The 13,795-nt window shown below is 39.2% G+C and overlaps 1 protein-coding gene across 3 annotated transcripts in view; it reads right to left on the bottom strand.

The window, feature by feature from the left end:
- LOC136829820 (NPC intracellular cholesterol transporter 1-like) overlaps positions 1–13,795 on the bottom strand; it is a 74,692-nt gene that overhangs the window by 25,097 nt on the left and 35,800 nt on the right. For all 3 annotated transcript variants that reach the window (XR_010850500.1, XM_067088773.1, XM_067088771.1), the window contains exons 2-11: positions 8,502–8,670; positions 7,864–8,073; positions 7,082–7,371; positions 6,513–6,711; positions 5,814–5,924; positions 5,331–5,548; positions 4,654–4,755; positions 3,699–3,895; positions 2,406–2,627; positions 1,030–1,184 (exon numbers count right to left, since the gene is read on the bottom strand). Coding sequence is in view for 2 of the 3 variants with exons in the window: in XM_067088773.1 (XP_066944874.1) it covers positions 1,030–1,184; positions 2,406–2,627; positions 3,699–3,895; positions 4,654–4,755; positions 5,331–5,548; positions 5,814–5,924; positions 6,513–6,711; positions 7,082–7,371; positions 7,864–8,073; positions 8,502–8,670 (1,873 nt within the window). In the remaining variant the exon portion in view is untranslated. The remainder of the gene's footprint in view (positions 1–1,029; positions 1,185–2,405; positions 2,628–3,698; positions 3,896–4,653; positions 4,756–5,330; positions 5,549–5,813; positions 5,925–6,512; positions 6,712–7,081; positions 7,372–7,863; positions 8,074–8,501; positions 8,671–13,795) is intronic.

Below are 13,795 nucleotides of genomic sequence, written 5' to 3'. Positions count from 1 at the left end.
AGAGTATAATGGAAAATATATCTTCTAATGCCAAATTTTGTATGAGCTTTCTTTAAATCTTCAACTGGGAACCCTTACGGGCAGAGTAAACAGACTGAACTAGAGGGCTCTCAAGAGAAATCACACTGCAGGGTGAAAAGACAAAGGGAAAGGCAATAAATTAATAAATTTGAGCGATCAAAAAATACGACAGATAAACCTGCATTCAGATGACAACAGAAAGCAGCAAAAAATTTGCTCCTTATGTAAAAATTTGGGGGCCAGAGGATTTCACTGCTGCGCTAAGCAAACTATTTCCCATTTCAGTTGTAGCCAAAATTCAACTCTTAGCAAACGGAGCACTAATGACCCATCGAACAGTTTTCGTACAGTTGTTCTCTTTCCCTCGCATACGAAACAGATTACTTAGGTTCCTAAAACTTTCTGAGGCTTGTACTAACAAAGAATTAACTCATTTTAATGAGATTTTCAAAATGAGCATTAGATTCTACTAATGCTCAGTGCAGCTCAACAAATTTTCCGTCCATATTCCCAGGCAGCCATAAAATTTCTTGTTAATGCAATTTCCACTTAACCACATACAGCTCAAAAGTTCAAGTGACGATGCAATGCATTACTACGCTAATACCGTTATCCTTGCGTTTTGATATATTTTTATCTATTTATTAATTTATTAATATACTTTTTCTTATTTTAAATTAAAAAGTGAGATCTCTTCTTTCTGAATTTCCCTTTACTTCCTCTTACTTCTTCCTCTTGAACACCGTATTCTTTGGAAGCTTGAATTTCAAGTCAATGGCCCCATCAAGTCAATGGCCATTCTTGTGGGCATGTTCCACACGAACAGGGTTCATCTTCCGAGTAATAATAATAATAATAATAATAATAATAATAATAATAATAATAATAATAATAATAATAATAATAAAAGACTTTTGAGATATCTCCTTCTTAAACCAAGCCCACAAATGTCGCATCAACGCCGACAAAAAAAAAAAATCTTCCTAACAAGCGACAGACATCTCTTACCCAGCGAAATATACACAAACATGATTGTGTAGGAGATCAAGATCGTCAGCACATCTCCCTCGCTCATTCTCTGGACCTCATCCTGGATCGACCTCTCGCTGCTGTACGCCACGTCCATCATGGGGTGCGAGAAGTTCTTCATGAAGGCGATGAGTCTGTGGAAAAGTGTCGAATAAGCGTTTTTTTTCTAATCTTTGCGGGAAAGAGACAGCACATTACAGCTACGTACAGTATATTTCGGTGGTGTCCAATACAAATTTTTCCAGTTTTTGGGGAAAGGAGATGGCGTATTACGGCTATACATTACAATGTCCCTATTTTGGAAGAGTGTCCAAAAAGCATTTTCCCAATTTTTGCCAAAAAAGAGATGGCACATTACAGCTATACATTGTCCCTATTTTGGCAAAGTGTCCAATGGGCATTTTTCCAATTTTTGCAGAAAGGAGACCGCAGATTAAAGCTATATATACAGAATATTGTCCCTATTTTGGCAAAGTGTCTCATAGGCATTTTTCCAATATTTGCAGAAAAGAGAGAGAGTACATTACAGCTACATATCGTTCCAATTTTGGCGAATTGTCCGATAAGCACTTTTTCAATTTTTTTGAGTTATCTATACTGACAGTGATTTTATCACTGACTTCTTGTTCCAGCAAAATACCAAGTTGTCTCTCTCTCACCACCCAGGATACTCAGCTGAAACAGGATGTCAATGATAAAATCACTGCTGATGCAGATAACTACAGAAATTTTAAAAATGCTTAGTCAACATTTTGCTAAAAAAAGGGATGACATTGCAATGCTCGCTGTTCAATTTAATCGCTAAGGCATGACTGAAATTACCAACATGCATCTGGGAACTGTCAGAAAATAAAAGCTGTGAGAACCTCGTTTTGGCCTCTTGCGAACTTCTCGGTTCCAGAGGTCCTTTATTCCTCACACCGTTGGACTGTGGAACAGCCTTCCTGAGGACGTCGTGCAATTGGAACTTCAGAAGTTCAAGCGAAGATGCAAAGCATTGCTACCCCCATACGATTCAATTTGTATTTTAATATTTTACTTAAATTTTTATTTATTTATTTTTTTAATTTACTCCTTTCTCTAATAACAGATCTCTCTCTCTGTATATCCCATTACCTTAGTTACTTCTTTCAAATGAACACCATATTCTCTGGCAGCTTGAATTCCAAGTCAATGGCCCCTGTGGGCTTGTTCCATATGAATAGGGTTCATCTTCTGAATATTAATGATAATAATACATCAAAATTCTGTGCAAAAACATCTCAAGGCTCGCTGAAGCTATACGTTGAATCAACAATGACATAGAGGTTGGTCGTACCTACAAAATAACTAAAAAAAAACAGTACAATACTCACTCTTTTTCCCACACCATTGCCTTCTCAATCTTGTCCTTGTTGTAGTAATTGTTCACAACGAGCGTTATGACCAGGGCCGTTGCATTCTTGTAGGCGGGGTCCTTCCCGAGGACCTGGCTCTCGTTCAGAAATCCTCCCAGAGTCGTGTAGGGGAAGACGGGGCCACCGTACTCGCCAAGGCACGGGATGCCTATTGAAGATTCCCAGGGCTGGAGAGGATTTCTGAAACAAGTTGTGAGTCGTGACATTAGGCATTAGGAACGGAATGGAATAAAGAATTTCGGTCAAAGGCAAAGCACTGGGACCTATGAGGTTATTCAGCACTGAAAGGGATATTGAAGGTAGAAAGGTTCGAAATGTGTAACAGGGCAAACCTCTCGGTTGCAATATGCAACAATTGTTAGGAGAGGGTGGATAGCAAGATGAAAGGGAGAGAATATGAATGGAGGTATAGTAAAACGAAGGGACACTGCAGAGAACCTCAAGTAATGCCTACAGAGCATGTACGAGGTGCACTAATGAACGCTAGCCTGCATCGTAAGTGGCCAAGACAATCAAGAAAAGTACTTCTGAATGATCAAAGGTTTGGTGTTTTGAACGCATATTCACTAGAGCAAACTACATCACAAGAAGGTTTATAATAAATACAAAAAAAGGCCTAACCATTTTACAATATCGACACAAAAAAAGGCCTAATCATTTTACAATATCGACATCTGAAAAAAATGTACATATTCAACCCAAGGGAGAAATGTCCTTTGACATTTATTTCGAAATCAAATTACAGCGCAAAGGCTGAAAGGAAATCCAACTGAAATATGCAAAATAAGCAAACCATATATTTGCAAACTGACTGGAATCACTCAAATTAATAAACATACCTTTGATACCTGAAAACTTTGAATACCTTTGCAGATAAAAAATGACGAAGGCAGCACCATTAAAACTTACAACTAACACCATTCTCTTTCCATTTTAATACATTTTTATCTATTTGTTAATTTACTAATTTAGCTTTTCTTTTTATCTTTCTGTATTTCCCTTTACCTCTCCTACTTCTTCCTAATCAACACCACATTCTTTAGAAGCTTGAATTCCAAGTCAATGGCCCCTTTGGGCTTGTTCCATATGAATAGGGGTTCATCTTCTGAATAATAATGATAACTGGGTATTCAATTATTAAATAAAGACTTCCATGCACTACATACAACAGGAAATATCTGAGTTTTAATCATCCGAACACATTCTTGAATTCCTTGCAAAAAAAAAGGGGGACTGTTGAGGGCAACAAACCTGTAGCACGAAGCAAGATGGTCGATATAGTTTTTGGTGATATTCGTTTCTGTTGGGCTTTCAATGTCCAAGTTGGCTTCGTCGTTCTGGAAAAAGTTGAGGACACTCTGGATTGTGCAGTTCTTGTTTGTGGGTGACAACGGTGTGAAACATATGTCTTCCAGAACGACCGGTTCGTCGTTAACCTCGCCCGTCAGCTGCGGAAGAAAAGAGCGAGTTATCTGTCGACCGTAATAGAAAATGTCACTGGTAGTGAATACATTCACAGTGTATTCATTCACCGTCACTGAATACATTTTTGTTCCTTTACGTTTCTGACTACATTTCAAAATAAGCAATGAATATATTTAAAAACATGCTCTCAATGTGTATCAACAGATTAAAACAATTCACTCGTTTGAATTTAACAAATTTACGAAACTACGTTCATAACCTGTATTTGTATAAAATGGACTCGGAAATTGCAGGAATTCCAGTATACAGGCGGTCCCCGGTTTACGACGGGGGTTCCGTTCTTGCGCCGCGTCGTAACCCGAAAATCGTCGTAAGCCGGAACATCGTCGAAAATCGTCAAAAATCATAAGAAAACCTTACTTTTAATGCTCTGGGTGCATTGAAAACGATGTAAACTGCATTATTATTGAGTTTTACATCAAAAAAACCTTCAAATTATGATTATTCTGCCATTTTGGGGCCATATTTCTTCCGTCGGATCGCGCGATTTCCACGCGTCGAACCCGGAACATGCGTCGTAACCCAGGAAATAATTTCTGATGAATATATTTGAAAAAGCGTCGTAACCTCGAACGTCGTAAGCCGGAACCGTCGTAAACCGGGGACTGCCTGTATCTTTCTTTATGAATACAATTTTCTTAACTGAAATTAACATTTAATTGTATATCAGCCTCAACACAACATGCCTACATTGCAAAGCACATCCAGTGACCAAACTAACCTCACGTGTAATATAGTTTTGTAACTTCAGCACTTCTTTCAGGAAAGTTTTGTTGTACACTGGGCCCCACATTTCAATACCGTCAGGGGTCTGATGGGGAACCTGGAAAAGGAAAAATTGTACTTGAATTTTTTACTACAGACACCACCCTACTTTCGAACATTCAACTTACGAACATTCAGATACGAACAAACGGGATCGCAAATTAAAACTGTCTTCAGGGCTCTCTCCTTTGCCACCCGTGAGTTCAAATTTTGTTTTGCACACCAATCCTGTACATACAATACTGTATGTTCAGTGTACTGTGTTTTAGGACAAAAAAACGTACATTACTCTGTTGACTTAACATCATACTGTACGTGAATATGTGTGAAGTGAGGATGTCTGTACTCAAGTCCATCACTCTTTACATTATTAATGTTTTGAAGTCAAGTATAAATTGCAATTTCTACACATCATGATCAATGTGTCCCCTACAGATTTCTTTTGTAATTTTTTCATTACTGTACTATAAGAAAAGTTAGCAATTTTATGAAGAGCAGATCAATCATGATCATTGAAATTAAAACTTTTCTTTGCAAATTTCAATCCATTAGTGAAAGTCTTCTTGTACGGTTAAAAATAAACACAAATTCAAATTTCTATTTGTAAAATCGCTGCACGTCTGCTTATCTTACTTTCTCTACTCCAACAGGGCGGATGATTAGCATCTCGGTGCGGTAAAAAGGCTCGAAGTTCTTGTCGTAGTATTCCTTTTCAATTCTGGACCTCGAGAACGGCGAGGCCCACAGCTCAACGGGATCTGTCGTCACCTTCAGGAAGATTATGCCCACCGACAGGCCGATGGCGACTAGGCCTCCCACGATCAACACCGTCCATGGATGTTCTGCGCAGACTGGAAAGGTAAAGGTAATCGAGTGGATTCTTTAAGAGTCTGGGTGCATCACGAACATTTTGCTTATGCAAGCCCTTCATCGTCTAAACTCAAACGCCAAGAATACTTGCACAAACTGAGGCTTTGATTCTTAAATCAAATGCTAGGCTGCAGTATCAATAACACTAGCCAAAAATGAGGTATCCATCACGTAAATACGAATCTAAATATAAAAACAGACACGAACTCTGCTCAGCATCAAACAAAACAGTTCTCTGGGACTTACTTGTGCCCCAAATTGTAAAATATTTCTGGAGGACTTCCTCAAGATTTGAGCCCATCTTCTCAAGGCAACCAGGCTCCTCACCGCTGGTAGAACTGTCTCCTGGTACAACAACTGCAAGAGCAATATAAAGAGAATGGATGAATGTGAGAAACATTGCTTGGGACAGTTATGCACGGCAAATCTTTCATAATGAGAGGAACTGATTTATCGAAAACTGCACATTTCTTAAACACGTTATAACCCATCATTATTTATCATCGTACGAGTACTTATTTATCATCGTAAGAGTACATATATCAAGTACTGAACATAATCTGTGCCAATACATATCTTAAGCACATTATAACCCATTATTATTCATCACTGTACGAATACATACGTCAAGTACGTAATCTGTACCAGTACACATCTTAAACACATTAGCCTACAACCCGTTAGTATATTTTTTATCACTGGTCGAATACATTTTCATCACTGTACGAATACATATGTCAAGTACGTAATCTGTACCAGTACATATCTTAAACACATTACAACCCATTACTGTATTTTTTATCACTGGTCGAATACATTACATCAAGTACATAATCCATCGCATATACACATAAACCAGCCCTGAAAACTCAAGTGCTATCCCTCCTCTGCGATCGAATGTATAACGAACGCCGTAAACCGACACGGAACCGAACATATACGTACTGTCAATGCTCTGAGACCTGCAGGAGTAGCACACGTACACGGTGATGAACGCGGCAGCGAACAGTAGGAAAAACAACGCCATGACCACCATCAGTCCGTCCGCATCGCCTATCGTGAAGGGCTCTGGGATCGGAGGGAGAGACGGCGGCTTAGGGCACGAAGCTTCACAATCCAGGCAGCTGCAGGCGTGCGATAGATTCTGCGGATTGGAACGTAAGATTTAGGGGCCTATGAGGTCATTCAGTTTTGAAAGGGGCCATTCCAGCTCAATTGTTTTATTCGCTAAAATTAAGGTATAGCTGTACAGGAGTATACTAATGCGTCAGCAAAATACAATAAGTTTATTATAATTTTTTTTCTAATATATAATATAAATACATCTTTGTAATTTCAGGCATGTCTTTACCTTAACCAAATACACTTGACAAATCTACACAAATGTAAAAAAATTGTTTAAATATTCCATACTTCTGCCAAATGCAAAACAATAAACTAATAAGATTATTTCACATAGCTTTGATCACAGTGACAAATTCAACCTCAGTCGCAAAAACGAGTTCTTTGCTTACGTTGGGAGCCTGGCTGCAGGGAATCACCGTTCCGTTAAAGGGAACGACGGCACCTTCCGCCTTTGTGTCGTAGACATAATCAATCTGGAAAGGTGTGTATTGATTGCCAATATCGCCCATAAAAGTAAACCACCTCTGCCCAGAGCAGTAATAAGCACCCCACGGACCGCACATGATCGAAAGGGCCTTCTCATTTGTGGACGGCATCGCCACGTCTTTGCAGGACCTGTAGACGGAGTCTACGAAGGTGTCTGCTACGTGAACCTCAAGGTCCGTAATCACTGGTTTATCTGTCAGGTGAAACGAAGTATTACAAGTCTGGAACGAGCACGGAATCTCAAATTCATCGCATTGGTGCCCTAGACAATAATTCAAATGCTACACAAGCAAGTTCTTTAAGTGCTTTTCTCACTGCAAGGGAAAATAAAGTATTACTAGTCTGATGCGAGCTCGAAAAGTTGAATTCATTGACGTTCTTGTAAATAATGAAAAAACTGCAAAACAAAGTTCTGTAAGTTCATTTCTCAAGTCTGTGATGAATGAATATATTCTGTATACAGATGAATTCTCTGTACGATATTAAAGAATGATTAATCCTCCTTGTAAACTTTTTATAATAATAATAACAAATCAGACCACTAAGTGGTCCATCTACGTACGAGCGTAAAGTGCGAACGTCTGAAATGCTTCAGTGTGAAAAGTATCAGAGAATGACAAACACGATTACTACAGACACCACAACAAACGTCCCCCTGAACGGGAGGAACCTGGAGGTCACTCACTCGTATCAGTGGCATTCTTGATCTCCTTCGCCACCATGAAGTCACTCTGGTGAGGGCTGCAGGTCATGTAGCAGAACATCTGGCGGAAGTTTCTCACGCAGGTGGGGCATCGCTGGAGCAGGCCCTGGCCTATGACCATTTGGGTGATCATGGCCGTAATCTGGCTGACGTCGCAGCAAGTTCGTACCACACCGTCCGGGCTGGTGGACACTGGATAAATATTCGATAGTTACAAAGAGAATGGAATAGAGTATAGAATTTAGGCCTATGAGGGCATTCAGCTCTGAAGCTAAAACTGACAGTAAAGAGGTCTGAAAGGCGTAACAGGAGGAAAACCCCACAGTTGCACTATGAATCAACTGTTAGGAGAGGGTGGGAAGGAAGATGGAAGGAAGAGAATATGAACGGAGGCACAGTAAAAGGAATGAAAGGGGTCGCGGCTAGGGGCCTAAGGGGCGGACGCTGCAAAGAACCTCAAGTAATGCATACAGCGCACAGCACGAGGCGTACTGACGGCAACCCCCCCCCATGGGGAATAGTTACAAGGAGAGGTGGACAGAGATATACTCACTTCATGCTACTTGTGATACAGACATAAATCGATCAATATTTCACAAGAGTTACATAGAGATACTAACTCATTTCCTGGACGAGTTCCGGGCAGGCTGCCGTTAAGGTGAGGACGTCCGTCGAGTTGAGAGGTTTGGCTGGCCCTTTGTAAGGGCAGTTGGCGGGCTTGTCTGTGGCGGGATTGCTTCCGCAGGATCCGTACCATATGCAAGTTCCTTCGCCCGGTGCTGCGGACACCTGCAATGCAAATGATCAGACATTACTCTTGTTGGACTTCAACATCAATAAAGGAAGCAATTCACAAACATTATAGAATAAGGAATATAAGATTTAGGCTAAAGATCAAGTGCTGGGACCTAAGAGGTCATTGAGTGCTGACAGGAAAACTGGGCGTAAAGGAGGTTTTAAAGGTGCAATGGGAGGAAAACCTCACAGCCGCACTATAAAACAATTGTTAGGGGAGGGTTGAAGGTAAGGTGGAAGAAAGTGAATATGAAAGGAGGTACAGTAAAAGGAATGAATGGGGATGCAGCTAGGGGCAGAAGGGACACTGCGAAGAACCTCAAGTTACGGCACTACCCCCATACGGGGGCAGAATAGGTGATGTTTGTAAATAACATACTTTCAGCTGGTGATTGTGAATAGATACTACAAAGACTAGTGAAATGTGAGTTTTTCCAAAGGAGGATACAGCAATGTTTACTGATATGGATGCTGGAAGGGTAGAAGTGGATGATTTATACTGGTACCAAGATGACTACAGTGTTTAAAGGTGGTTTGGTCAAATACGGAGAATGGGAGATGATGATGCATAATCTGGACTTTTCAGAGACGAAATGATAGAGAAAGGTTTAAAAGAATGAGACATTAATATCCAAGCACTGGTTTCATTCAACTAAAGGATGAATTTGACAGTAAATGCACTTGCTTCTTTGCTACTGACCCATCCACAGTAAAAATAAAAAGGGCTGAATGGGCAATTAATGTCTCCCATCTTTCCCGACAGGGAAACTGGCTCTATTCTATCCAAATCGAGATTTCTTTGTTACTATTACTAAGTATACCTTAAACAAAACTGTATAAACTGAACAATGATATTCTCTCTCTCTCTCTCTCTCTCTCTCTCTCTCTCTCTCTCTCTCTCTCTCTCTCTCTCTCTCTCTCTCTCTCATTTTAATCAACACCAACAATCTCACTATTCATAATCTTCTTACACAAAACACACAACCTGAAAAATTATTCTCTCTCTCTCTCTCTCTCGAAGAAGAAGAAGAAGAAGAAGAAGAAGAAGAAGAAATGTTTCTCACAAAGAAGAAAACCTTGAATAAGGAATGATTTCGTGTTTGGCAAACGGAATAAAAACGTCATTCATCCATCCATCCAACTGTACAGTTCAAGTTGCAGTTTGGAAATGACTCGGCAATTCTTTTCTGAGCAGATCCGGGGTCGCGTGCCTTAGACTAGTGCGCATGCGTGACGGGAAAATGTAAACAAACATTTATTCAATCTTTCTGCATCGTCGTCAGACAGTTAGCTGCGACTAGTCACGACAGGATGCTGTTCTAAGACGACATAAAAAGGCATTAGGACATTTTTACGAGGGCGTAAGAGAGGATTTAATACATTTTTAAGAAGACATGAGAGAGGATTTAAGACATTTTTATGAAGACATAAGAGAGGATTTAAGATATTTTTATGAAGACATAAGAGAGGATTTAAGACATTTTTATGAGGGCGTAAGAGAGGATTTAAGATATTTTTATGAAGACATAAAAGAGGATTTAAGTTATTTTTATGAAGACATAAGAGAAGATTTAAGACATTTTTATGAAGACATAAGAGAGGATTTAAGACATTTTTATGAAGACATAAGAGAGGATTTAAGACATTTTTATGAAGACATAAGAGAGGATTTAAGACATTTTTATGAAGACATAAGAGAGGATTTAAGACAATTTTATGAAGACATAAGAGAGGATTTAGGACATTTTTCTGAAGACATAAGAGAGGATTTAAGACATTTTATAAAGACATAAGAGAGGATTTAAGACATTTTATAAAGACATAAGAGAGGATTTAAAACATTTTGAAGAAGACATATGAAAGGATTTAAGACACTTTTCTGAAGACATCAGGAAGGGATTAGGACATTTTTATGACATAAAAATGGATTAGTTTATGAAGACAAGAGAGAGAATTCAGACATTTTTATTGACGACAAAAAGAGGATTAAACAAAATATTAAGACATTTTATTGTGACACAGAAAGGATTAAGACATTCTTATTAGGATATAATCAAAGAACTGGAAGTATGAATTTCTAAGAAATTACATAATGACTTGAAATTCTTTAAGCTTCCAAAGAATAATTATGGTGTTCATTAGGAAGTAAGAAAAGGTAAAGAGAAATACAGAAAAAAAGAGATTTCACTTAATAAAAAAAGAAAAAAAGAAATTAATAAATTAATAAATAAATCAAAATTGAAAAGATATTGATTTTTAAAAATATTTGTAACCATACTGCCCTAAAATGGAAAACTGCAGTATCTGCAAAATTGTCGAAATTGAGATATGCCACCTACTGGGCTCGCGAAACACTAATACACAAGTTACTGCAGTTTCAGAATGATTCTTCAATGCTTTATTTAGGGGGTCCCATTTACAGTTTCTGCAAAATCGGTAGTAAGGCAATGGAAAACTGCCTCCACAATTTTTTTCAGTGTTGTACTTTTGCAGACACTGCAGTCTTCCATTTTAGGGCAGAATAAATACCAGTGGATTTGTTTCTCCCAAAAACTGAGTCAGAATATCTGAATACTGTTCGTGCTTGACAGAACTTTATCTACATTGAAGACACTTCCTTAAACGACAAACAAGGATTACAAAGGCCTTCTGGGAATGCGCGTGGTCTTACGCCCAATGTCCGCAAGTCAGAAATTCCAGGATTCTTGCAGAGACCGAATGGTCTGCTGTTTGGAATGCCAAAGGGGTCCCTGTTGGAATTTCGAATGGATCCCTGTTGGAATTCGATTCTAATGGAGTCTTGTCTCAGTTACAACTGGAATGTGGAATAGCCTGCCTAGTGCGGTTTTGGAATCTTCTGAGATTTATAATATATATATATATATATATATATATATATATATATATATATATATATATATATATATATATAATATTATCAATTATAATTCTCCTTTGGTTTTATTTCCGAGGTAGAGCAAATTGTATATTAAATGACCTTTGCAGATTAATGCTTGTCAAAAAAGTCAATATATATATATATATATATATATATATATATATATATATATATATATATATATATATATATATATATGCCAAACTTATACAGATACCACTCCCCCACAAAACCCCTGTAACCTTCAAACAATAAACATGAAAACTGTTGCCATCGAAATAAAAAAACTGAAAAAAAAAATCCGGAAATTATATAAACATTTCCCCCTCAAGGAGACAGGAGACGCCATTGTCAGTAACCCCCTCCCTCCCCGCCCTTCTTTCTACCACTACCACCCCATCCCACCCCCAAAAGTCATAAATGCATCCACCGTGAATATCTTTGGCCAAGATCTCTCCAGAGAGATTCCGGAACGTGAAGATTTTCCGACTAGAGGGGCCCGCAAACAAGCACCCAAGCAAATTACTGCTTGAAGACAAAACTATCTGCTTGCTTGCTTGACCCACCACCACACGTGGCGTCATGAACCTTGACCTTGACCTGACTTTTTGGAGCTATAAAGAATAAAGGGGGAAAAAACAGAGGTGTCAAGTTTTATTGGTGTCATTCGTGGAGAAACGAACTTCAAGAGTACCTGATATGTTTTCATGATTCATTCTCTCTCTCTCTCTCTCTCTCTCTCTCTCTCTCTCTCTCTCTCTCTCTCTCTCTCTCTCTCTCTCTCAGAGTTTTAAGTTACAGTAACAATCTCACTTACTGTTGAACTAAACTTCATAATCAGAAAAATGATTCTCTCTCTCTCTCTCTCTCTCTCTCTCTCTCTCTCTCTCTCTCTCTCTCTCTCTCTCTCTCTCTCTCTCAGAGTTTTAAGTTACAGTAACAATCTCACTTAGTATTGAACTAAACCTCATAAGAAAAATTATTTTCTCTCTCTCTCTCTCTCTCTCTCTCTCTCTCTCTCTCTCTCTCTCTCTCTCTCTCTCTCTCTCTCTCAGAGTTTTAAGTTACAGTAACAATCTTATTACTATTGAACAAAACTTCATAGTCAGAAAAATGACTCTCTCTCTCTCTCTCTCTCTCTCTCTCTCTCTCTCTCTCTCTCTCTCTCTCTCTCCGAGGTCAGCTGTTGCTGCTACTGCCCAAAGCCCCCAAACCGACTCAGGGTACGTACTGGCATTTCTGGGCAAGTGCCAACACACCCACTAAGGTCACTTACTTTCCGGCGGGCGGTTGGGCGGTCACGCCCTTTCACCTGGGTTTGGGAGTCTATTTCCGTTTCCTCCCTGAGAAGGATTTGGTGGACGCTCTTACCTGCCCGGGCCCGAAGGAGAGAGAGAGAGAGAGAGAGAGAGAGAGAGAGAGAGACAGAGAGAGAGAGAGAGAGAGAGAGAGAGAGAGAATAATTGTTCAGATCATGAGATTTTACGTAAGACTTATAAATGGTGATGCTTTTACTGTAGATTAAAACGAGAGAGAGAGAGAGAGAGAGAGAGAGAGAGAGAGAGAGAGAGAGAGAGAGAGAGAGAGAGAGAGAGAGAGAGAGAGAGAGAATGAGTTCCAACAAGGACAATAATTCACGTGGAAGTCTCAACTGACCATGCAGAGAGGTGATTTTATAGTACGCACTTGGCACTGTTCCAATGACTTTTAGGAGTGCCGTGAGGAACGAAGGCCCTTCCCCAGTGCCAACAGAGTCCTTGTTTCCTGAAACGAATCCTACAGGAAGTCTTTGAATTCCCTGAACAGCGGAAGCACCAATGTGCAAGTACATGTGCCTCGCCTGTCGAACTTCTCCAAAGTTCCAGAGGTCCTTTATTTCTCACAGCCTCCCAGAGGATGTGTCTGGAGAAGTTCAAGCGAAGATGCAATCACTGCTACCTTAATATTATTCTCCTTGAATTTCAATACATTTTTATCTATTCACTAATTCATTTTTTCTTTTTCAATAAGGGAGTGGGATCTCTACTTCCTCTTACTTCTTCCTGATGAGCACCTGAATGTTCTCTGGAAGCTTCAGAATTTCAAGTCAATTTGACCCCTTTGGTGGGCTTGTTCCATATGAATAGGTTTCATCTTCTGAATAATAATACTGAGGACTAAAATTCAATCCAGTAGTTAAAATAATAACTTTCATTCAATGGAACAATTACACTCACACTT

The sequence above is a fragment of the Macrobrachium rosenbergii genome, chromosome 45 (assembly GCF_040412425.1).
Source record: "Macrobrachium rosenbergii isolate ZJJX-2024 chromosome 45, ASM4041242v1, whole genome shotgun sequence".
NCBI lineage: Eukaryota > Metazoa > Arthropoda > Malacostraca > Decapoda > Palaemonidae > Macrobrachium > Macrobrachium rosenbergii.
Note: the sequence above shows the minus strand (reverse complement) of the source record. Positions and strands in the feature narration are given on the sequence as shown.